The 25826-nt window shown below is 37.8% G+C and overlaps 1 protein-coding gene across 1 annotated transcript in view; it reads right to left on the bottom strand.

Annotated features, from left to right (window-relative positions):
• Positions 1–18159, bottom strand: part of LOC128091253 (desmoglein-1-like) — a 43912-nt gene extending 25753 nt beyond the window's left edge. The window contains exon 1 of the mRNA XM_052704306.1: positions 18034–18159. Coding sequence (XP_052560266.1) covers positions 18034–18159 — 126 coding nt within the window. The remainder of the gene's footprint in view (positions 1–18033) is intronic.
• Positions 18160–25826: the final 7667 nt, after the last annotated feature.

The raw sequence follows: 25826 nt of genomic DNA, 5'->3' as shown, positions 1-25826 counted from the left end.
CTTCTGTAAACTGTTCAGGTCTCATGGACAAAAAGAAACACCTGTAAGGTGTCCACTGAGACAGAGATGCTCAAAAAAGATAACTGTGTAAAATATATTGAAAGCAGTAATAACAATAATGCAGTTCTACTCTGAACCTCTGCTTTTCCACATACACTTTCTTAATGTTTACATGGTTTAAGTGGTACAAATGTTTGTGTCTAATTTAGATGGCAAAATGTGACTGAAATTTTCATGTCATGAAATTTCTACAATTTTTGTGATTGTTAACTTTATACTAGTGCTCTTACTTGAACAAAATGGATCAACTGACATATCATTTTGCAAAATGAATGAAAATTAAATTAACATGTTCAGGAGATTCAGTGTTACCTTAAAATGTGATATAGCTACAAAAGAAGAGGCTATTTGAAGTATTTTTGCATATTCGTGTCACACATGAACAAGGAGGTAGTCACTGGTGATGAGATAACTTAATTGCAGATAAGACATTCCTACTGGCATAAATCTGTTGCCAGCTCTTGTTTCAGTGTGGATACTGACATAAAGCCTTTCTCAAGGAGAGCTGCTCAGCATCTCCTTCCTTTCAAGACAAGTGATGAGGTTACCAGGTGGGAATGTTAAAGAACTTAGAACAACATGGTGGCAGGCTGAGTATTGTGGCCCAGCTAATGAAGTTCCTAGATTTTCTTTTCAGAGAGCATGTAATCAAACTTCATCTCTGGTACAATAGCACTTTTCCTTGATATTTCATGATGATATTTCACATCATAGGACCTTAGAATGGCCTGGGTTGAAAAGGACCACAGTGATCATCTAGTTTCAACCCCCTGCTATGTGCAGGGTCACCAACCAGCAGACCAGGCTGCCCAGAGCCACATCCAGCCTGGCCTTGAATGCCTCCAGGAATGGGGCATCCACAGCCTCCTTGGGCAACCTGTTTCTGTGCATCACCATCCTCTGTGTGAAAAATTTCCTCCTAATATCTAACCTAAAATTCCCCTTGTCTTAGTTTAAAACCATTCCTCCTTGTCCTATCACTATCCATCCTCATAAACAGTCATTCCCCCTCCTGTTTATAAGCTCCCTTCAAGTACTGGAAGGCCACAATGAGGTCTTCCCAGAGCCTTCTCTTCTCCAAGCTAAACAGTTTGCTTATCTCCAGATAATGCCAGCAGACACTGATGAGTCTCAACCTATGTTCTTGTTGGTTTTGGGTTTTTTTTTTTCACATACCCAGCATTAATTTTTCAGTGTTTTAAGGCTTAAGATCGTAATCTTAACTGAAGAGGAGAACTTAAGGGGAAAAATATAAGAAAAGAATTAAAAGCACCTTTAAAATCAAGCATGGTACAGTCTTGGATGCTAAACCCTGAACTAACTTAGTCATAAATTCATGATGACTTTATTAAACTGATATAGAGCAGATTAATGTGGATATTTAACTAAATTTTTAAATTAAAAAAAATTGCTTTTGTTAACTGTAATAATATTGATTTATTTCTTTTTGTTCTTCAGTTGCGTAGTGTAATATATCACATCCTGTAAATATTTTCTTCTTTATTAGTATTTATTTTTCAATTATATATAGATATATATATTACTTTGCTCTGATTCAGTCTGATTTTTTTCACAGAACTTTCATGCAGATAATTTGTGTTAAATATTTTCATATATTTTTTCTGTCTGAATTAATATACATATTAATACAATTTTGCATTATCTACCTCTGTAAAGAACATATATATATATATTCCCTTGTCTGACAGGCAGCACATAATTTTCAGATTTCCTATATGGCTTAAAACATGCAATTTTTAAAGGTAATAAATCTCAGAGCATATGATAGGAGGGAGAAAGAGGTAATGCTGCAAAACCAGGGGCAGAGGATGGGTAGGACAACCCCTTCAGGCTACAGCAAGAGCTTGTATCTGTGTGATGTAACCACAAAAATACACCCTAAAAATGAAGTTTGAAATAGTTCTCAGACATAGCCTTGAGTGAAAGTCTCCCATGTGGGAAGTCTAAAAAAAACCCTACAACAAACAACAACCCATCCAGCCTGCCTTCAACAGCAACCTAAACAATTAAACTTTTCTACTGTAGCATTATTTTCTTGATTGAAGGTTGTGTGTTTCTCCAGAAGTTATCTAGAAGATCTGCCTTTCCTACATCAATATAGACGTCTATTCTAAAGGAACAAGCTAGTGTAGGACTTTCCTAAATTGTCTGTTTTCTGGGAGCCAGGAACATACATTTAAATTATTTTATCTATGCTATATTCAGACCGACATGGAAGTAAAAGAACAGAGTTTCTGTAGTACATACATATACCCAAGAAAATGCAAATGAGAAGTACCATTAGCTCTTTCAAAGCAGTGGATGAGGAAGTCAACACGATTAGGCCTATTTTAATGTGAGGAACCTGAGGCATGAAAAGATGAAGTGATTTTTCTGTAACAAGCAAAGCAGGGACTGGAAGAATCTCACCTGTTGCATTTTAGGATATGTGACAAGTGGCATATGGCAATGAACTCACCTCTAATATATTTTATTTTAAATTTATGGAGCTGTAGCTTCTGGGAACTGCTTGAAACATAAAGTGCACAGATGTTCAGCAATGCATATAATGTACACATATAATATACATATAATATCTTTTGTTACATACATACATACAAGTGTGTGGAATTGAGACTGATTAGAGCAGTGCCTTCATGAAATTGCCAACTCTGGACATGATGTCTGCCTTCTCAGTCAAACCTTTGGAGTGACCAGTGACAGAAAAACATTTAAATTCATAAGTGCCCTGGGAAACAGTGGCCTCCTACTTTTTCAAGCCAGTAGGGTTTCCTGGCTGTCTTACTTTTATTCTCCCAGTTCTGGAGTACAGTTTTCCTTTGATTCATATATTATTTTTTGAAGTCAGTTACTTATTTATATTCTGTTACATTTATGTATATTATTATTAGTGAATTTTATCTTCTGGTGAAGTCAAATTCAATGAGTCTAGGACTTGCAGTAGCATCTAGGGTAACTGCAGGAAGGTGTTGCCTGCATATAGGTACCATGACTCATTCTGAATGATGGGTAGCCACCACTGAAGTCGCTATTAATGCTCTTGGCAGTTCTCTGCTATGATGAGTATAGGAACACTTCCCAGCTCCTGGGCTCAGGCTGCACAGCCAAAACACTCTCCAAGACTAATGTGCCATACTTGCCCCTCTGTCGTTCTATGAAAAGCTGGCTTTCTTCTACACAGCATCCACAAAGCACAAAGTTCATAGAATCATAGAATCACTGAATCATTAAGGTTGGAAAGACCACTATTATCATCTAGTCCAACCATCAACTCATCCTCACCATGTCCACTAATCATGTTTCTCAGTGCCACACCTCCACATTTCTTGAACACCTCCAGGGATGGTGACTCAATCACCTTCCTGGGCAGCCTGGGCCACTGTCTCACCACTCTGGGAAGAAAATTTTCCCAATATCCAAACTGAACCTCCACTGGCACCACTTGAGGCGATTACCTCTTTTTCTATCACTGTTACCAGAGGGAAGAGGTTAACTCCCACCTCACTAGAACCTCATTTCGGGGAGTTGTTGAGAGTGATAATGTCTCCCTTGAGCATTCTCCAGGCTGTATAATCCTGGTTCCCTCAGCTGTTCCCTGTAAGACATGTGTTCCAACCCTAGCTTTGTTGCGCTTCTTTGCACTTCTGGTGTAAGATTAATAACTGTGAACAGAACACTGAAGTGCTGGAGAAGGGTGACAAGCAATTGGTCATAAATGAAAACTTAGCCTAATTTTTACTTGAATGCCGAACAAAAGGAAGGAGATGTACAGCAATTTCTGCAGTGTTTTTTCTCCCTTGTATCGCAGATAATAATAGTTCTGAAGACTTATGGGTTATTTTAAAGAATGATTGATATTTTCTATTTCTGATGGGATCAGCAAAGTCTTCATGAATTAATATCTTTTCTAGCTTGCCCTTGTGACAGTGATTTTGAAGAGTTGTTTGGGTATGAGGACAAGCAGCCTGGAGATAAACTGTGCACAGAAAAGCGGCATTATCTGCTGAGTGGAGTGTGGAAGTGTTCTTGGTGCAAGAAGGTTGGACATGTCAGCAGCAGGACCTGTGTGCTGCTTTACTGCATGGCATTATGTTGCATTTTAAGAACAAATCTAACTGGTCCATTATCTATCAGTTTTCTATTAGCTCACTAAGTAAAGAAAACAAATTTATATGAAGTTCTGATAAGACAGTAGAAACATGTTCAATTCAGACAGTGGGTAGAAGTTATACAAGTGCAAAATAAATAGTTTTTATTACTTTTTTTTTTAATAGAGTTGCAACAGTTGATGCATCATTTGTAATGTATAATTAGCTTCCTTCTTGCTAATCTAGTACATCGTCTTAACCACTTTATTTGGATGGTCAATTTATAAATTTATTTCAGCTGATAACTTGACTGACCTTGGTGAAGCCAGTGTACTTTCCTATGTCGTACCAATATCTCTTCAGCAGTTTGAAGCTTTTGCACATAGTCCACTACAAGTTTTTATTTTGATGTTGAATTGGAAACAAAGAACCAAACTCACAGTAGATATGCAGAGATTCAGCAGTAAAAGGAACAGTGCTAAATGTTTGACTTCAGAAACACTGGAAAGCAATCAGTTTTTTCCTTTAAAATGAATGAAAAAAAATAATAAAAGGAAATGTAAATATTACATGAAGGAAAAATATCTTACTTCATTAAAAGCTATTGGGAAGTTGGTTGTTGCGTTACCTGTGATGTAAGCATAGGCAGCTACAAAAGTAACTGAAGTGATTAATGTCAGCTAAAACATCCATCAGAAGCCAGGAAAGAAATTCATTAGTATAGAAAGGAGTCTGTAGTTTGAAGCCAATATTTGAAACCAGTCAAAACTACACTTCTAAAGATGCTTTCCTTTCTGCTCTTTGAATTGAGGATGCACAAACTATTTATATGTCAATATAATATCAGAGTTTCTGAATATATTGTGTATTCAGCCATATGAATTCTGTAAATCATAATTACTCAGGCAATATAATGACCCATGTATCCATAGGTATACATTTTTATGTGCATGGTATGTACAGAGAAACACAGCAGAGAAGGAAATGGTGTTCTCAGGAACGCTGTCCCTTTTCTGCCCTCAGAGAGAGTACATTACTTTCTAAAAGGCCTTTAGCTTAGTTATAAAATGTAATATAAAAAGTTGATTCCAGGCGTCTTGCAATCATTATAGCTCACTGAAAAAAAAGTACTACTACTTTGCCAAATCGCAACAGTTTTATAATTCTTACCTATTCAATTCATTTTGTTTTTTTGAATCACTGTATTATATGAAAGGTAATTAGTCATAACTGGATCATAGAATCTTTTGATTTGGAAGGGACCTTTAAAGGCCATCTAGTTCAACTCCCTTGCAATGAACAGGAACACCTACAGCTACATCAGGTTGCTCAGAACCCCATGCAGCCTGACCTTGAGTGTCTCCAAGGACGGGGCATTCACCACCATTCTGGGCAACATTCTAGTACTGCACCACCCCTTATTACAAAAAAATTCATTCTTACATCCAATCTAAGTCTCATCTCTTTTACTTTCAAACCATTTACCCTTGCCCTATCACAACAGACCCTGCTAAAGAGTCTGTCTCCTTCCTTCTTATAGCTCCTCTTCAGATACTGAAAGGCTGTTATAGGTCTTCCTGGAGCTTTTCTTCTCCAAGCTGAACAGCCCCAGCTCACTCAGCATGTCCTGTAGGGAAACTGTTTCATCCCTTGGATCATTTGTGTGGTCCTTCTCTGGACATGCTCTAACAATCTAACACATCTCTCTTATACTGAAGACTCCACATATGGATGCAGTACTCCAGGTGAGGTCTCACCAGTGCAGAGTAGAAGAGCAGGATCACCTCCCTTGCCCTGTTGACCATGCTTCTTTTGATGCAGCCCAGGACATTGTTGTCTTTCTGGGCTGTGAGAGCACACTGCTGGCTCATGTTCAGCTTCTCATCCACCAGTACCCCCAGGTACTTTTCAGCAGTACTGTGCTCAATCCTTTCGTCCCTCAGCTGGTATTGACTGTGGGGGCTGCTATGACCCATGTGCAGTACTTGGCAATTTGATTTTATTACCTCGTGATTTTCACCTGGGCCTGCTACTCAAGCCTGTCTATGTCTTTCTCAATGGCATCCTGTCACTTAGGCATGTTGACCACGCCACATTGCTTGGTGCCATCCACAAACTTGCTGAGGGTGTACTCAATCCCACTGTTGATGTCACTGATGATGTTAAAGAGCACTGGTCCAAGTACTGACCCCTGCAGGACATCGCTCTTTACACATTTCCATCCAGACATTGAGAGATTGACTACCATTCTTTGAGTATGATGTCATAACTGGTTTCTCATCCATTGAACAGTTCACTTGTCAAATACGTATCTTCCTCATTTGGAGAAAAGGATGATATGGCGGACCGTATCAAAGGCCTTACTGAAATCCAGATGACATCAGCAGATCTTCCCTTCTCCACTTATGCATTTAAACTATCACAAAAGATTGGTCAGGCAGGATCAAGTAATAGGCTGTTAAAATCATATTCTAGCATCTAAGTAAGTGGCATGACTATCAATCATGTCAAGCCTAACCAGCTTAGTGCTGCTAAAAAACAGAGCTACTAATTAGAAAAATATATTGGGTAACAACATCACAGTATCTCTTCAAAAGAAATAATATAATTTTAAGCATCTACATTCATTAGTCACAAAAAAGAAAATATAGGTCTGGCAATCTAATGCATGAACACTTGCACTTACATAATATAAAGATGAATCTTCTTTAGGTGGTGAAAATTTAGGTATCACTTTCCAAAGGTTTAACTTAAGATAAGCAAGTGGAAGAGCAGATGCAGGCCTGGGCACACAATATCCATACACCAAACCTGTGATCAGCTTTGCACAAACCAGGAGTAAATTCCTGAACTCGTACAAGTAAACTCCCCAACTTAATTTAAATGTGTTGTACTAAAACATCTCCAATGTCTGAACCCTGAGCAGTGTTATATTTTTCCAGCCTTACTGCTTATCATACCTAAAAGCAAACAACCTTGTGGAGTATAATGCTCCCATTTAATTTTTCTTTCATTTCTATTTTCCATTCTTGCCAAAGAGAAACTGCTGAGTAGGATGGGCAGATGAGAGAGTTCTAAAGGTAGGAACTGATGGAGATGATGGGTGTGAAGAGGGCTGTGTGTCGGGAGTGGCACTAAAACCAATCGACTGCAATAACACTGGTATGCTCTGCCTTACAAGAGCATTAACTCTGGGCAGCAGCCTGAAGAAGAGACTTCGGGGTTTTCAGCTGTAGCTTAAAAGGCATTTTAACAAATGTGTTCTTTCCTAATCTCCATTGGGAAGCATCAGACATATCTCAGAACACTGCTTTTTAAGCTTCTTATTTCATGTACTCTTACTTGTTTCTTCTTGTAATTAGCAATAAAATGTTAACCTGGGCTATCTGGTATGGTTTCCCATCTTTCTCTATTTCTATAATCATTTGAGGATCTCTCTTTCTCCAAGCCTATGTATGGCTTTAGTCATCTTCTTGCACCTAGCAAGCCTTGTGTGTGTGAGATACAGACAGAGAGACACACTCTTTCTCCATCTTTTGCTGTGGTGAAGCTAGAGGAGATGTAGTAGGAAGTTTAATTGGGTGGATACTCCTAGCAGGGTTAATGTCTTCCTTGCCCTTCTTCTTGGGAAGGAGAAAGGAAGGATAAAGGGGGGAAAGGAAAGCAGTGCCTTTGTGTCTAGGTCATACATCTGTGTTCAAATTAATGGCATATGCTTATGGGTGATTCCAGAAATCCCAGAATAGGTTTTAAATGTCAGTGAATGATATTCATACACACTGCTGTGAGGCATGATCAGTGGTCTTTACACACTGGCTTCGATGAAGCTGAGGAATTACTTACACTTACGCAGCACTAACTAATCAGCTGTCATGACCTACAGAAAGTGTGATCACTTCTTTTCAACTGATGGTACAGAAAAGGTATGTGAGTCACAAGAAAAACGTGCAGTTTCTAGTCTCATCTGACTGCTCAGGCAGTTATTTTTGTGTGAATAGTGTGGCAAATAGCAAAAAGACATCCTAGAATCTAGTTTTGCTCCAGTGTGAACCATGGTCCTAAAGAAAGTAGCTGGTAGCTGTTTGCTTGCATGTTTTTGCTGTTTTACTATTTTCTACACTGTTATGCTTTAGGCTCTCCTCTGCCTCTCCAAATCATTTGGGAGCAGATGGATGTTCATTTCTTGTACTCAGAGAAGACCTCCACTGTGTAACTTGCAGGAAGAGGAGGCCATATGGTTCAGCAATCATTATTAAAAATCACCATTGGAAACATTAAAGTCAAATACATCTCCTTAACACAGTGCTTTACTTAAAAATAACTCTTAGACATGAAAGTGACCGAGTAAAATTAAGATTATTTTCCTTTACCTCTGAAGAGAGAGAACTGACATTTCAATACTTTGCAACCAATGGAAAATACTGAATTCCTAGGTAGTGTACCCCATTCTTTCAATTTCAACAACTAGCTTTTCATGAAATGATCACAAATTTCCACATCATCCAACAAAATATTTTAAGATTTTAGAATTCCTGTTTATTGGGTAAAAGAGAATGTGTGTTTTAGTGTTTTCCATAATATGATACTTGTTTTACATTTTATTTACATTATATATTATACATCACCTTTAATGTAACAGCATTGTTATTTTTTGTTTTTATATGAACACTGGTAACATCTAAACTGTTCTCACAAATGTTCATACAAATATTATAAAATTGTATCTAACCAGAGATCTTTGCATTTTCTATGCTTGTGCACTGAATTTGTGAGAAGATGTCTTAATAGAAGTGTTAAGTGAAGATAATGACATAAGCATGTGTCACATCACTAGCTGTAGACAGCAGATTTCCTCCAATATAACAGCTTCAATAGTGGCCAACAGCAGTTGCTTGGTACAATAAGCAAGTTCAGAAAGGAACACCCAGCAAAGAGTCATTGGTGGTTAAGAACTTCATGAGCTGGAAATTGCATCCATACAGCTATGTCTAATTGTATTTGATGTACCTTTCTTCCATTAATTTATTTTAGCACTTTTATACCACCAAAACATCCTCTGGCAATGAGTTCCACAGATTTAGTTATGTGCAGTGTGAAAGTGTTCTTCCTCATGTTGTTTTAAACATGAGGACTGATTATTTCACTCAGTGCACTCTGTTATAAGAAGCAGCAAGTAGTTGTTCTTTAGTCACCTTGTCCATGTCATTCACTGTCAACCTACTGAATGATGGGGACATACAAAACAAAATGAAATGCATACCTTCTAAGAATGGCTGTTAAACTTCTCTTTTAATCAAGATTCAGCCTTTCCTGTAAATGACAGTCATTATGTACTATTAAGGATGAATATGGTGTATTGCTGGAAATAAAGATTAGCTTGTTTTATATCTCCAATCATTCTGTTTTTCATCTCTGGGGAATGACTGACCCCAAACTGAATTCACAGGAAAAAATACCCCTGAGTTTGCTGAATTTGGAATGAGTCCTGTGAGATAGAATTCACTTCTGTAAGAGATATTGGTGTCTCAAATTCATGTAATTCTACCTAAGGCTTGAATATAGGCCCATGAATACCTAAATTATATGAATCATACTTTTAATTTATTCTCCTGAGCTGTCACAGGAGCATTTAAACACCATACCAAAAGACCTGGAAATGTCATGGTAGCTGGGCTTTGCAAATGCAGTACTGAAGAACAGATGGTGGAGAATTCTTAAATTTCTAAATTCAAGAAATGAATCCCATAAGGCCTGAAGTGGATCACCACTGTCTGAATAGCAGTTACTAATTTTGGCTTGTGTGTCTGCTATTGGTACTGATGCAACTTGTTACCCAGAGCCTACCAAGCCTGCCGTGTGGATAAACTTTCCTAAAGGAAATATGAATATCCATCTGAAGACTAGTCATATCACCCACCTCGTTTAAGCATCATGAATATATATAGTCACTAGTGTGTCATATACTCAAGACAGTCCTAAGATGAGTCTCCAGACATGGCTCCTTTTGGCTGATTTGGCAGTCAAAATGACTGTGCTTCTAACCTTATGCTTCTTGCCCTGGTGCCTTCATTGGATGGACACTTAGTCAGGAGGGGTTTATGTGGGCCCGGGTTAAAAGCTCTATGTGAACTGAAGATGTGACAGCCCCTGCACAGGTCACTTAATTACAGACAGGCTTGTTGTGTGTTGCTGCATTGGTCGTGTCAGCTCCTGTTGCAATCTGGCCCATGGACATCTCAGACAAGTTGCTGAAGAACATCTAGACTGGGTTGGGTACCTATTACAAGACTAATTAGAAGGAAGCAATTACCAGCATTACATAGTGCAAATGAAATTTTGTGCAAGCAAGCAGCAGCTTTGGCATTTACTGAAGCTTCTCTTTTTAAATACTCCTTACATACTCATTCACCTATTAATTTGCATTAATTGTGTATTCATTGCAGAAATTTAGATTTGTTACATAGTTCTGTGTTATACTTGTGTCTTTCTTGCATTTCAAAATAAACCATGTTTTTTTCTTCTTAAATCTCAGCAGACCAATTTTCTAGTTTGGTCAGCATAACATGGAAGAAAGATATTGTTCCTCCTACAAAATTTCTGTTCTTACTGCTCTCCAGTTTAAATAATGTATTTTTCAGTATGTCTCTTGAAAATCCTTGCCTTCTGTTGTGTGCTGTCAGTTTCTCAGATGATACCTGCCACAGCAGCCACAGCTTCCAGTACTTAGTGATGATGATCTGCCTGTGTTCACTGAGTGAGATGTTTCTCTTGCCTTGTTTCCTTTGGTTATGCAGATAGGAAAGGAACTGAAAACCTGCTCCCCTACAGTGTGGCAGAAATACATTTCTACCTGCCAATCTGGGTAATTGAGGAATTGGTTCAGACAGATAGCAGTGTGCCCATGGCAGGGATCTGTTCTTTGGAGATAGGTGAGAAACAAGCTGGACTTGGGTATTCTCTGGAAAGATCCTTCTTTCAAACAAGGTTGTTGTTCCAGGCAACTAACTCATATAAGACATTTTCACTCTTAGCCTTTTCCTGAGGTTTTGCAACTGACCCCTGATCTGAATCTCAGCCCCATAGTTTCACTCAGATTTCAGTAGATTTGGATCCATGCAGTCCGCAGCCACCCTGAATCTAGGAAGCTCTTTTCCTACTTTGAGACATATAGTATGAGACAGCTGGAAGCAAGGGGAGAAAAAAAGAGTTGAAAATTGGAGGCATTTCCAGATATTTAATTTCTTTCCGGTTCTGGGCAGCGTGCATTCTTGCACTTCTGAAGAGACTTTAATCCAGAATAAACAGTGATTAGACCTTAAAATAGAACAATATTTTCTTTTTTTCTTTTTTTTTCTGCAGTCATTTTTCCCCATTAAAGACTTAAATGTTTTTATTATTTCAGTGGAAAAATGTTGATGTGAAAATTTATTTGCAAAATATCCAGGATATGCACTTATGTATATACTTCTGAACTCCAAATTCTTAAAGTGTTAGAAAGATGCATCCCTGTCAACACAGTACTGTCTTTGTATGAAGAGTTACAGCTGTAGGGAAGCTTTTTTTCTGAATGGAGCCAGTAAGACTCCTGTAACTGATGCCATTTGATCAACACCCTGTGTATGTTTGATAGATAAAGTTGTCCATGCTGGAGTTGTACAAATCCCAAGGTGGACCTTTTTCTTTAGCACCTGCCATGCATTCTCAGCATCACCAACTGGTGCTGAATCCTATGGTATTTTTGGGGTTCTCCTGGAGGTTTCTTTCAGGAAGACAGACCTTGTGTAGGTCCTGCACAGATACCTGTCTCTGGGTTCTTCACTGCTCTGACCTCTGCAACGCCCTTGAGCTTCCACATCCGGTACCCTCTTCACTGCTGTGAAAGACACACAGGTTATTTCAGGTGCTATTACTGATTATCTGGCATATCTAATGCATTCATAAAATAGGGAACTTGGACATATCTTTACAGATTAATGAAATTATAAGAATGTATGTATACCTTGGACCTGCTAATACAGGTGTAGCACAGACATTGGTGTAACTTCAGACAGTACTAAATTGTCTACTATTTGACTGAATTCACATGAGATCATTCCTACTCCTCCATTTATCAGTTCAGTTAGCCACAATACCCCTCAGCTAGAGATGCACTTTACACAGATATGAAGAAAGTAGTACTGCTCATAATAAAATAAAAAAATCTAACGCATTCAGTGACCAATGATTGTCCTGACTGGGCTTCAAAATACCTTAAAACCATTTGGGGGTTTCTTCGTGCATGTAGGGTGAGAAAGTGAAGCTACTGTGGAAAAGACAAGTATTAAGAACAAGTTTTCAAATTTTGGACTCAACACCAGCAGTTTGCTTTGAAAATAAAAATCATTACTGATAATTTATGCCTTTATGACTGTGATGAATAAGGGATGTTGTCAGAGAAACAAAGATTAAACGCTCTAAATGTCTTTGTCATTGCTAGATATAAAATTGATGCCTCAACCATAAAAAAATGTCTACTTAGTTTCTCAAGAGTATGACAGTGCACATATAATTACGCGGGGAATGAGAGTAGTGAGAACAGAGAGGTGTGGTCTTAAAGCTCACTGAGTACAGGCACACACCTAGGAAAACAACCAGTCACTGGGGAAACTGATAAACAGTTTCAGTACTTCTCATCTGAGGCAATAAGCAGCACTCCAACAAGTCAGAATGCCTCATCCGCCATTTCAGTTGAGTATCAGAGAGGTGCAAGTCTGCTAACTGATCTTTAGAACGAGGCATGAGCAATAGGCATGTGGCAGTGAAGTGTTGCCTTTCGGTCAACTACAGAGTGAGAGAGCAATGCATACAATCCTGCATGCTGTGCAGGAATATGCTACTTTGCCTAAAAGAGAGAGTTGCTTTGCTCCCCACTCCTTTGCTTAGACATTTTATATTTGAAAGAAAACACGAGACAAAGAAAGATATGTAAAAATTCCCTAAGAAGTAAAAGAAGAAAAAATCTATGCTAACATAAATAATTCTGAATATTATGTATAGTGAGACTAGGCAACTATAATAAGAGAATTTTGGATGTTATGAATGGTGTTGGTTCTTTCTGTGCAAAGAAGACCTTTTAAAACAACCTAATATCCTTCTTAGCAGCTGTCAAAAATGTTACAAGAAAGCTAATAAAGCAACCAACACTACTGGTACAACAGGATTTTGGAAACTGCTGAGAAAGACACACAGCCAGTAGTTTAGTACAGAAATTACTAAGAAAGCAAAAAGCAGGCTGTCATTTTCTTCTATGAACGCAGTTCACTGAAATGCATAGATTAAGAGCTGAAATAGTTTTTCTATTAATATGTTTCTAAGAATCCTACTAAACTTCAGTCATGAATTGTCACATTTATCAGGTTAAACAGCCTGCACTACAGACTCTACTTTTTCTCTCCTTTGCTGCTGGTCACTAGAAATAGCTGAATGACAAAATGATGTATTTATAGTTGTTGGCACAAACTTGGAATTTCTCATTTGACAGAATAAAATTAACATTTTGAAGACTGATTTTGCTATAAATTCAAAATGATTTGAGAAAACATCATTGAAACCTTCACATTTTCCTAAATGTCTTCAGATTTGATTCTTTACCCCAGAAGGGTATGCACTGCAGGTTTATCTAGTTTTTATACAGGTGGAGGAGATATGGAAAACTTTGAAATATCTTCAAAAAAAGTAATTAGTAATGTACAAGCTTTGTATTTGATTTGCACAAGCTTTTTCACATTTGCTTTTTCTGTGAATGATGCAAGCACAGAGCACAGTATAGATGAATTCTTTGTTTGCATTGGTCACTGTTGCCTTTTATTAACCTACTGCACCAGTTTTCTCTCTAGCACCTTCCCTTTGGGATATGATTTTCAGAACAGTAGTAGAGGCTGGTATGATAAATTCATTCTCCCTTAGACCTGCTGTGTTAGGTTGCTATACTAAAGCAACAAGTGCATGTATATTAAGGCTAGAGGAATTATAATAATTCAATTTGCCATGGATTAGAAAGTACAGAATTCAGATATATACCTAGTGTTCATAATGCAAAGATATGTATGGTCTTGACTTATAGAATCTATGTGCTGGGTATTCCGTCACTTCCCTTGGTTATTTATTTAATATGTGCTGTATTTCTGCCTTAAAAATTTGCACAGTTCTTACAGACTGTTTATCTCTAGAATACAGATCCAGATTCTGAGTTTACAATGTTTAGAGTCTTCTAATGTCAAAATCTTCCCCTCACACACGTATTTATGGCACATGGGCTTCTCCCTATCACAAGCAGTAACACCGGCAGCTCCTACAGTGACTACTCTTTTCTTTTTTTTGGAATCTTTTCCTTCCAGGAGAAGACATCCCCAACTGCAAGACTTTTTCCTCAGTTGCATCTTTTAATCAAGAGTCCCCCACTCCTGTTCTCTTTGCATCTGAATTGTGCAATTCAATTTGAATGTATATATGGCTGATTACATACTATCAACAGTAGACTTTGAGAGTGGAGAAGTGAGAGAGCTGCACAACTGTTCAAAAACTACAAGTAACTTGTTTTCTTTGTGAGTGTGATTGATGAGGGGAGACTCCATACCCAAACAGTCCTATGCCATTTCCTTTCTACTCTCCGTAATTTCCCCACAAAACAGGCCACGACCTGCTTTGTTCTCCCTTCTCCTTTCCTTCTCATGCAAACATTGAGAGAACAATACCTAGGAGATCTTACTTCTTCCCAAAGGTGAAAAGGCAATAACCCAGAAAAAAAATGAATACATTTGAGGAGTAGGGTTTTTCTCTCCTACCATCTAAACTACTCCCATCAGTAAGGCTGAAAATTCTAGCTGTACGAGCACAGGATTTATGGCTAAAAAGGAAAGGGGTCAAATGACCCCAAACCACTCCTAAAAGTCTCAGTGTTGTTGAGAATAATAATAATAATAAAACGTTCTGTTTCTCTGGGAAAAGGATATCATCCCAAGCCTCATATGCTTTTTTTTTTTCTTTCATATCCAGAAAGAAATACAGGTATTTTAAATACAAATTCAACATAACTTGCCTTCCAGGAGAAAGAACAAAGAGAGAAAATATACTACAATGCCCTGGCTAGTCTGGAGGAATCCTTAATTCTCTCAGTTTTGTGCAAATAACTTGGGAAAATCAACTAAGAGCACATGCTCCCTGTTCAGTCAGTAGATAGAAATCACCTGTAGAAGATGAATCAGAGCGTCTGAGATCTGATTTACTTCCTGGAGACACTCATCTCCTCCCAGTGACTACAGAGGGAGTGAAGAGTGACAAAACTTAGCACATCAGAGCATCAGGTAGAGGTCTACAGCGAGCTGGCTTTCTATCCCTCTGAAGAAATCTACTGTAAATGTATTTATCCACTTATAAAAGTAATTCTGCATAGTATGCTGATAAAAACAATGTTGTATGACCTAAATGTGGTACATGGCATTTCCAACTCTAAACTTTGTTTTTTCGCTGCTTTAATAAATTCTTCAGCAGATTTCACAGTGATATGTGTCCCATTGCCATTTTGACTAAATTACTAATAAAAAGACAAATTGATAAGTTGGTTATTACTCCTGGTTTGCAATACTAGTATAATACATAAACAAGTAGTTTGCAATAAGAAATGTTTGCACATTATCTTTTCTGTCTTCTCTGCAGAGCCATTTGTAGACCTTTATGGATATATACAACAAAGGTTAAGTTTTCTTCCAAAAACAGAGAAGGAAAATTCTATGGTTACTGTGTATATATGCCTCATTCTCTCTCCTTTCACCCTTCATCTGCATCATGAGGTCAAGGATATATTCACATTTTGGCTTCTGTGCTTAACCTATCCATTAAATGGGAAATACTTTCCTTTTCTGTAGTTATTATAAACTATTCTGGAATTAAGAATCATAGAATCACCGGATCACCAAGGTTGGAAAAGAACCTTTAAGATCATCCAGTCCATTTGTTCATCTATTACCAATATTTCCCACCAAAGCATGTCCCTCAGTACAACATCTAAATGTTACTTGAATATCTCCAGGGATGGTGACAACACCATCTTCCTGGGCAGCCAATTCTAGTGCATGACCACTCTTTTGGAAAAAAAGTATTTCCTAACATCCAACCTAAATCTTCCCTGGTGCAACTCGAGTGCATTCCCTCTAGTCCTATTGTGAGTTACATGGGAGAAGAGGCTGACTCTTACCTCACCACAACCTCCTTTCAGGTAGTTGTAGAGAGTGATAAGGTCACCTCTGAGTCTCCTCTTCTCCAGATATAACAGTCACAGTTCCCTCAGGCTTCTCTTAAGGCTTGTGTTACAGACCCCTCACAGCTCTGAACACATGCTCCAGGGCATCAATGCCTTTCTTGTAGAGGGGGATCCAAAACTGAACATAGTACTTGAGGTGCGGCCTCACGAGGGTTAAGTACAGAGGAATGATCTCTTCCCTGCTCTTTCTGGCAACACTGTTTCTGATACAAGCCAGGAGCCATTGACCTTCTTGGTTACCTGGGCACACTGCTGACTCATGTTCAGCTGAGCATCAACCAATACCCTCAGGTCTACTCAGTCTTCCAGCCACTCTGCCCCAAGCCTGTAGCATTGCCTGGGATTGTTGTGGCCAAAGTGCAGGATCTGGCACTTGGTCTTGTTGAACTTCATCCCATTGGCCTCAGCCCAGATATCCAGCCTGTCTAGATCCCTCTGCTGGGCCTTCCTACCCCCAAGGCTGACCGACTCTTCCTGCCAACTTGGTGTCATCTACAAACTTACTGGGGGTGCACTCAGTGCCCTCATGCAGATCTTTGGTAGAGACATTGTACAGGACAGGCCCCAGTACCAGACCCCCAGGGAACAGTACTTGTGACCAATCACCAGCTGGATGTGACTCCATTTACCACCACTCTCTGTGTACTGCCATCCAGCCAGTTCTTTACCTGGAAAAGAGTGTATCTGTCCAAGTAGACTGCCAGCTTCTCCAGTAGAATACTGTGGGAGACAGTGTCGAAGGCTTTGCTGAAGTCTAGGTAGACATAGTCTACCTAGAAGAAGCCCAGCCAGGTACAAGTTGAAGTGTTCATTCTTGAAAACATTCTAATGAAGGAGTAAATCTGTGTTTGGCGAACTTGAGATCTTGAGTAATTTGTGTAACTCAGAGGTTTTTCCTCTTCTAAGCTTCTTTCTTTCTTTCTGACATTGAAGACTTCATCACTTTGTAGCTCTGATTCATTAAGAAGGATTTGTAAGCTTCTAGAGATAACGAATACCACACATTCCATTGGACCCATGCTCCACAGGTCTTTTATTGCTTTAAACAGACGACAGTTTCAAAGTGTTGGAAGAACTGGCTGAAAAAGAAGTCCAAGGCTTACTCTGTGTTTGAATATGTTACCAATCCGCTTCTACATAGCTTGCCAAACAAGCTGGGGCTGAATTTGTGACAAATTCCACAGAGATAAAACAAGACAAAAGAAAGTCTATCTCATCATTTGCAGATTACAAATTCAACTAAGAGGCATCTGCATGTGTTAAACTTGGAAATGAATCACAATCCACAGCAATGGCAGCTGAATCTAGAAAACGCATGTGAGTTGAATTATGCTGTTTTTGAGCATGCTTGCAGACATAGGCATGAGAAGTTGAGTCATTCAGAGAGCTGGCATAGTTCAAACTGCCCCAGCCAGTGTTGATAGCAGTTATGGAGCCTGAGGAGCGGCTGAGATCCCTAAGATAGCAGTCTGCACAGAAATTTCAGAGGTAAGCAAGGCAAATGGAACCCGAAAGAGTTGTGCCTGCAATTCCTGTGCATCCAATTGTCACAGCTATACCTCTCACCAGGATATGCCAGTAGTCTGCAGACACCATAATATATGGGAGGTTTGAAGGCACTGCACTGTGCTGGAGTTCTCTGCCAGGAAGATTACTCTCACTAGGATCTGCATACTCCTGCATAACAGACATCGTCTGGATTACATTGTGGTTTAATATGGTAAGAGTTCAAGCAATGTTTCCCTCTGCAAAACCAAATCCTGTTTTTCCTCCTCATACGAGAAGTCTCACTGAGCCAGAGGAACAAGCTGGGCTTGTAGGGTATAAATCCTTTGAACTAAATTCTACCCTCAGTTATACCTCTGTGAGTTGAAGCATGTTTTGCACTTCACTGATGCTAGCTGGGATGTTTCTTTGCTATTGCAGAGGAAAGACAGCAACTCTAGACCTTTTCACTCATTCAGAACTTCCAAGAGCATTTAGCATACTGCTATAGTATGAACTGAAACATATGATTATTACTACAGTTATTTGATAATTTTTGCTTTCTGACCACAGTTCTATAATAAGGCATCCACTGTTCAGAACTGAGCTTCAGCTTCGAATGAACCTGAAATATTTAGTGTAGAAGTCTGAAGAGGCTTACTGAGCACGTATCTGATTTTCTGATGTACTGATCTTGTGCAAGCATGTTTCTTTCTTTCTTATTTCATTGGTTGTTGTTTTTTTTTTAATTATTTTAATAAGACTAGTAGAACTTTTCTGCAAGACAGAGGTACAGGTGTTTTTTTTCCAATCAAAAGTAAAATAACACCCATAAAAAGGCTGGTTAATGGGGCAAAGGAATCTACTGTGGACATTGAGATTGTGCTTCTGATCTCTAAAAGAAATGATTCTGGTGGAATATATGAAATAAATATTTGCTAAAATAAATACTTCACAAGTATTTTATATTAATGATTTTGGTTGAAAAGGGTAGGGGAGACCAGAGAAGGAAGAAGCAAAAGCTTGTGTGGAAACTTAGCTTTAATAAGATCAAGTTTTGCCCTGCCATGTTTTGAAACGATCTGGAAAAGCCTGTTGCCTTCCGCAAAGAACAAACACAGTTAAAATTACTAACGCAATGACTCTACTTAACAAACAGCTTAGTACCTGCAGACTTTCTAACTGGGTGTGGAGGTGTAATTGGCTCTTTTGGATCTTTCTCCTTGGACAGAAGCCAAAATAAACTCCCAAGCCAAGTCATCCTGATTTAAAAACCATTTTCTGAAGCTCTTGGTTCCCATGAAGGCCCAATATCTATTTAACAATTGGAAATCCAGATACAAGTGAAACACTTCATTTAGAGATGTAAGTGGTGTACAAAGCAGATATGGCTTATACAGTCATAACCTGGATGGAAGCTAGAGGTAGAAACTAGGACAAAAAGATTCCTGAAAGTATTGCTTTTCAGAGAAAAAGGGGTGGAAGGCAGCACAGGGAGCTGGGATTCCTGCCCTTCTGGTGTGATGGTCACCAGGGAAGAGTGGCCACAGAGTCAGGAGACAAACTAACTGCCACTGCAAGAAAGGTGCTTGGGACAAGCTGTGCTCTTGAGAAGTCTGGAGGGGACTTTCCCTCATCTGGGTGCTATCCAGTTTAGATACAGGATTACACTCAGGACTTTTCTACTAGTCTTTTTCAGAGATAGAGGATCACAGGCTTCGTTACTATTTGGTTCAACTTTTGCCCTGTGTTATATATATTTTTCTGAGTTTTGTTGTAATTGTTATTTTTTTATGCTGATGATTATTCAGAATGGCAGGCAAGTAATGCTTGCCACTGCTGAAATAATACCATTCAGCCATCTCCATTTTCTTTCCTATACACTCCAACATGTTGCCTTCTTTTCTCAGTCTGCAAGCATGTCTGTAGTGCAGAGTGGCTCTGGTGAAAACAAAACCCCAGCCACAATACCTACTATACTTCAATCACAACAGAGATGAGCTAATCCATCCTTGGTAGAACTGAGGCCACAGGCAGTGTAGTAGATCTTACTGCATTTGTGCCAGAGAAAATTGATATTCTTTTTTTTTTTTTTTTTTTAACACAATTCTAAAGAAGCTGCATCAGGGACGCCTCAATAAAAATAACAGACTGCCAACAGTGGTGTCATTTCAGCAGGGCTGATTTTGGAGATGCTGTAGCAGCATATAATGTTCAATAACTATCCTGACTTTACTGAGGTTACATACACAGTTTTAAGGAGCTATCTAAAGTCTTCCTGGCTTATCTGTTAAACTAGGGAATGCTTGCTCTAAGAACTAGAAATAATGAGGGTAAATTGTAATGCTAACATTAAGCAGCAAAAAGTCTTTTGAAGTATTGCCCTGTGGGACTCACTTAGGCTAGTTCAGTCAGGTTTGGGAAGTGCTAGGTGATGGAGGATATGAAAATGCAGAGAATCTGGGTTCTGACATGAAGGAAACACAAGCTCCCTCTCTAATCCATGACAGAGGTAAGGCTGAGCAAGACACAGGCAAACCCTCCAGAGAAGTTTAATGTGGAAACCATGTGAGAAGCAGGTAAGTTAAGTATTACTCATGCTATTTCAATACTTTTTGGCATTTTTTTCCTTTTTCTAATTTAAAAATATATGCTTTATGAAGCCAGAAAATTGTGGGATGCCCTGAGACAGAGCAGGACGCCCTTTGAGGCAGGGGACACTGGGACTCTCCTTGGCCTCAACGTGGCAACCATTACTCTGGGCCAGACAGTGTGGCAGTAGGAGCTGATCCTGCTTAGCTGGAAAATGCACTGTGCATACCGGATGATGGCAAGGATGAACTGAGGGCTAGTTTGCAGCATTCCGGTGTAGCCATTATTAAGAAATGATGCAAATTTTTTCTTCCAGGAGGAAGCATCTGGGAATGTACCCACACTCTGCTTAACCGACTTGCATGAAGTGGTTTGCCCTGTTTTTCCATGCAGGAAAAGCTGGACTTACCCTCTCTAAAGAACCTTCATTTTCTGACGAAAATGGAGTCAAGCTGATGTTCATCTGGGGGCAGAGTGAGATACTTTTTGGCTTTCCCAGGGACTTTGCAGGAATGGCCTGTACATTTTCCCCGCTTTTGCTCTTTTCAGTCCACTTAAATAAAAGTTTTATCTTATAATTATTTTATTTTATTAAACTCATTTTCTCTGATTCCAATACAATTTCAAATGTTTGCTACCAACAGCAATTAAAAAAAAGAAAAAAAATTACTTACATAGAAGTGGGTGATTCATGCTTCTGTGTATATGACACAGGTGCATGAAATGTCTTATTCCCCACCTTTTTCTGCTGCCAGCCAGCCTACACAAACATAGCTACTGACTATGAATAATAAAGTAAAATAAAAACACTTTCAGAATTACTAAATTCATTTTACGTTCTGAAGAGGCAGAGAGATGATCAACAGAGATCATAGTGCATCTATGTTGTGAGTCTTTTTACTATGCATGTTTAATGTAAAATAGTCTTTTTGAAACAAAAATTTGGGCCAGAAAAGTCACCATTTCTATTATGCATTCTTATGATAATTTATGAAGACCAGTGGCATGAACTGCTAAAAGGCATCAAAGGGAAAAGATGTTCTTTTCAAGTTTTACATCTCAGGGGAAAAGCACTGAAAATACTGCAAATCTCTAACCTGATGCTAGCACAGAACGTATTCTCAGTTATACATGCTCACAGGCCATATGCTGCACTGCAGTTAAATTAACACTTATAATTGTATGATGATGTTCTGAATCTCTGCATGAATTGAAAGCTATATATAGATTTGCTTGTGATACTGCCACCTTCAGGAATTAAGTTTTATGTAGATTTAAAATAGCTGTAGTTGTGAGATGAAATAACACTAGAAGTAATGTGTTTATCTAATTCCCAGGCATGTAAATCTCTCAGACTGGGTTCCTTATTTATCTTATATATCACCTCTGAATTTAGCCTTCCTAGTGTAAGGCTAAGAAATTCAATGGCAGTTTAAGGCTGCTTCAGTTAATGTGCCAAGGGGCCAGATAAACTTGTGCCCTGTTAAGCAGATAGCAAAAAGCATTCTGAATGCATAAAGTAAGACGACTCCCATTTAAACTACTCCAACTCTGCTTATGCATTTCCCTATATGATTCAAAAGGATTAGATGTTCAAATGCTCTTCAGAGGTACCAGCTTTAGCAAAAGAAGATGTGGAACTAAATGAGCAAAATATTTTTCCATTCCTTTGAATTATCAGAGATTGTTCAAATGTGGCCTGCACTATCTTGGAATGAGAAGAGGATCTTCCAAAGTTTTAAATATTATTTGCAGTAGGATATTGACTATAGTTGACCTGTAGTTAACACAGTTTGCAATAATGCAAAACTGTGATTTTAGACCTTGCTTTGAATAATTAAGAAGAAACATCTCAAATTTTTCATGTCCCAAGAAAGTAGCCTATTCAATTGGTTATTTTACACTGTACCTTACTCAGGCCCTTTTATTAGACAGACATGCTTAACAAATGAATGAATGTTATAAAAATTCAATTCACAGTATTTAGTCCAACTTTTCATATCTGTGACATCTTCACCGGAGCTAGTCACACAGGTAATCTAGGGTCACTGTCTGTATTCAGTGGAAATAGAGTAAATATGATCAATCCACACAGGGCAATATTAATCTGATCAAATGCGGGCCTCTGGTTTAGAATAAGGCATCAATCAACTTCTGATCAAATCTGTGCTGACTAAAAAAAAATTCCAAGTTCGGAAGTTTGTATCTATGTAGCAAACACACATTTAGTCAGTTCAGTCTCTCACAGTAGCCCACCTTCAGTGCATCTCAGGAATTCATAAGGACGCATGCAGTGAGTTTTTGGAAGCAAAGTTTAAGTGTTTCCTTTGCTTTTTTTTCTCACGATCCTGTAACCTCTCAGACTCTGTCCACTCTGTAAAAACAATTAAATACTAACTGATTATCAAGCCTGGTTCTGTGACTGATCTCATTTTTTGAAAATATGGCTTCAACTTGGATTTGTAACACTGTACTGAAAACCCCAGTCAACAAGGTAACAGCTAGTTTACAAGCATTATTTTGATAAGAAACTCCCTCCTGATGCATAATTTTCTGAAATATTGAAAATCCTTCTGGATATCAAAGTTTGTATCTTTCATGATCTTTATATGAAGAGGTAAGACATTCAAAAAATTACTAAATATTTATTTTCTGACTTGATAACCATGGCAATCACTTGTGTTAATGTTTGTCTTTGTGGTTCAAATGTATTTTGCTTACTGTCCATATCTTATAATTAGTGAACTAGGCTTCCTTCAGTACCACTACACATTGTGTATTTTACATAAAAAAGCATGCGGAATATTTTATAAAATTTTCAAGCTGTCTCTCCAACCAAAAATGTTTTTGCTTTTTCTTTGTTTCAACTGGAACAAAAAAAGCTCACATTTTATTATGTAATCTTCCTATGAATTTGCTCAAAAATTTAAGCTTTCCTGCCTAAAATTGAATGCATGCTGATGGAAAAAACCTTCCTTATGAAATACATTTTTTCTCATATCAGAAATGCAATTAGTGTTATATCACCAGTGAATCATGTATCATAACTTTAAACATCATAAGGGAAAAATGTAAATATCATGAATATTATTATTATTACTCTTTGTCAACCAGTCACCATCTTACACAGTCCTTACTCCAGATAATATAGTAAACAGAAAGTTAATTATCCAGTACGAAGAAAAAAAAAGCATAGCACAACAGCTTTGTAATATCCTTTTGTACCCTACAGATTTTATCTGCTTCTAACGTATTATGATCTCAGTTTTATAATTATACACAGGTACATAAAATAAGACTTTGCTTTGAACTCCTTGAAATACAGCATAAAAGAATTACACACTCCAAATGCAGTATTAGCTTGGCTTGCTGTAATACTGAAAGGTAGCAAACAGACAAATTAATCATGGGACAAAGGGCTTGTGTCTCACCCAGGGCTATACCACAAACCCAAGAAAGCCCAGTTTAAACTTTTGCTCAAGCCAGAGATTTTTTTTTCTGATGACTGGAATTGGAATTGGATCCAGAAAAGAGAGGATGCTATACAGATGCTATCAGGCATTAACTACTTCGCCTTGATAGGAACTTGGGGCAGATACCTGTTTCAAGAGTTAGTCTCAAGAGCAAACAAGAAATGGTGTAAATACATGCCTACTGCATCACTACAAAATAATTGCTCTTCTGATTCTCAAAGAAAGGTTGTAGCATAAGTTTTCAACTATTGCCCCTTTCTGTATCATTTACTACAGCTTTTCTCCTAGCAGTATTATATCCCTGGTGAAACAGCAATTTTCTTCCTTTCTGGTGTGCACATTTAAGAAAAAAGAGTGTGAATGAAGATGGAAAGGGAATGTGTTCAGTTGAAAAAACCTATGGAACAATAGCAATTTTTATTTTAGTATCTTCTAATAAGAAGAAATATTTGTAGTTGCAGGAAAATGTTTTTGTCTTCCCCTAAACTCAGTGATAATTATTCCTACATTACCACATTTTATACTAGGATACATAGGAAGAATATGATAAGGATACAAACACACAAAAAACTTAGAACCAAAAATTATTTACATTTTTATAAATAATTATTTTTATTTCTATTAAGAATGCTAAATGTAGATAAATAATTTATTTGTGCTTCTGCTTTCAAGCTGATTTGTATAAATCAGGACGCTGCCTATACTGAAATACATTTATGACAAATTCATAAAATGAGTATATTTTGAATTATGAGAAAAAGGCAGAAAAAGCTGCATTAAATGAGGCTGCTAGCTGTAAGTATCTTACTAATCAATTGCTAATGATATCTGTGACAACTCCAAATTTCACAAAGAAATTGTGAAAGGCACTGGACCAACAGTATATCTCTTGTCTTACACAGTCGATGTACAGTACCTTAATAGCATCATTTAATCATCTCAACATTGCCACCATATGTACCATATGCAGTAACTACTGTATGAAGGGTTTGGTAAAATGTCATCTCCAGTTCATTACATTTAGGACATAAATATTTCTCCTCTCTTAGATCTTTCTCTTTGTGAGGAGTAATCACTTTCACTGTAAGAAGAACACAAACACACACAAAAACAAACCAAACAAAGCAAAGCAAACAACATAGAATGAAGAGTAAAGAATTTTGTCAGAGGAGGTTTTATTTTGTACAGCAATTTGAATTTAATGTTTAGATAATTGCAGTCATAATTGGAATGTGTGATTTATTCAAAATGAGGAGCATCCATTTTGTATCCATTAAACAAATAAACAAACAAACATACAAACAATAACAACAAAACCAATTATATTTCTCATGTTTTTGCTGTCAGGCCACGTCCTTCAGATAGCTGAAACAAAGCTCAGACTTGGTATAGTTCAATATTTTGGCCTGGTTAAAACAATGCAAAATTTAAAAAAAAAATCCCAGGTAAGTGAAATGGTATTTTATGAATTTCAAAAACCATGTGGAAGAGTTGTAGTTTATCAAGCATCTGATAAAAGTGGAACGCGAGGCCTGGTTTTGATTCTTTAAAAATTGAGTGATGAGTTCACAAAGTAAAGAATGAAAGTTTTTCAGTATGGAAAAAAAAATAAAATTCTTCTGCACAGGTGATCTGCATAGGCAGAAATTAGGGAAAAAGTCTACAATGAAATCAGCAATTTCAAATGTAGAGAGGAACTTTAAGTCTCTTTTTCATATGCATTTCAGATTAGTTTTCATATTGGTAAAGATATGAACTGACTGTAAGTCCACCAAATAATAAAATGATTCTTTTTTTTTTCTTTTTTTC

The sequence above is a fragment of the Tympanuchus pallidicinctus genome, unplaced genomic scaffold (genome assembly GCF_026119805.1).
Source record: "Tympanuchus pallidicinctus isolate F22 unplaced genomic scaffold, pur_lepc_1.0 scaffold5, whole genome shotgun sequence".
Lineage (NCBI taxonomy): Eukaryota > Metazoa > Chordata > Aves > Galliformes > Phasianidae > Tympanuchus > Tympanuchus pallidicinctus.
Note: the sequence above shows the minus strand (reverse complement) of the source record. Positions and strands in the feature narration are given on the sequence as shown.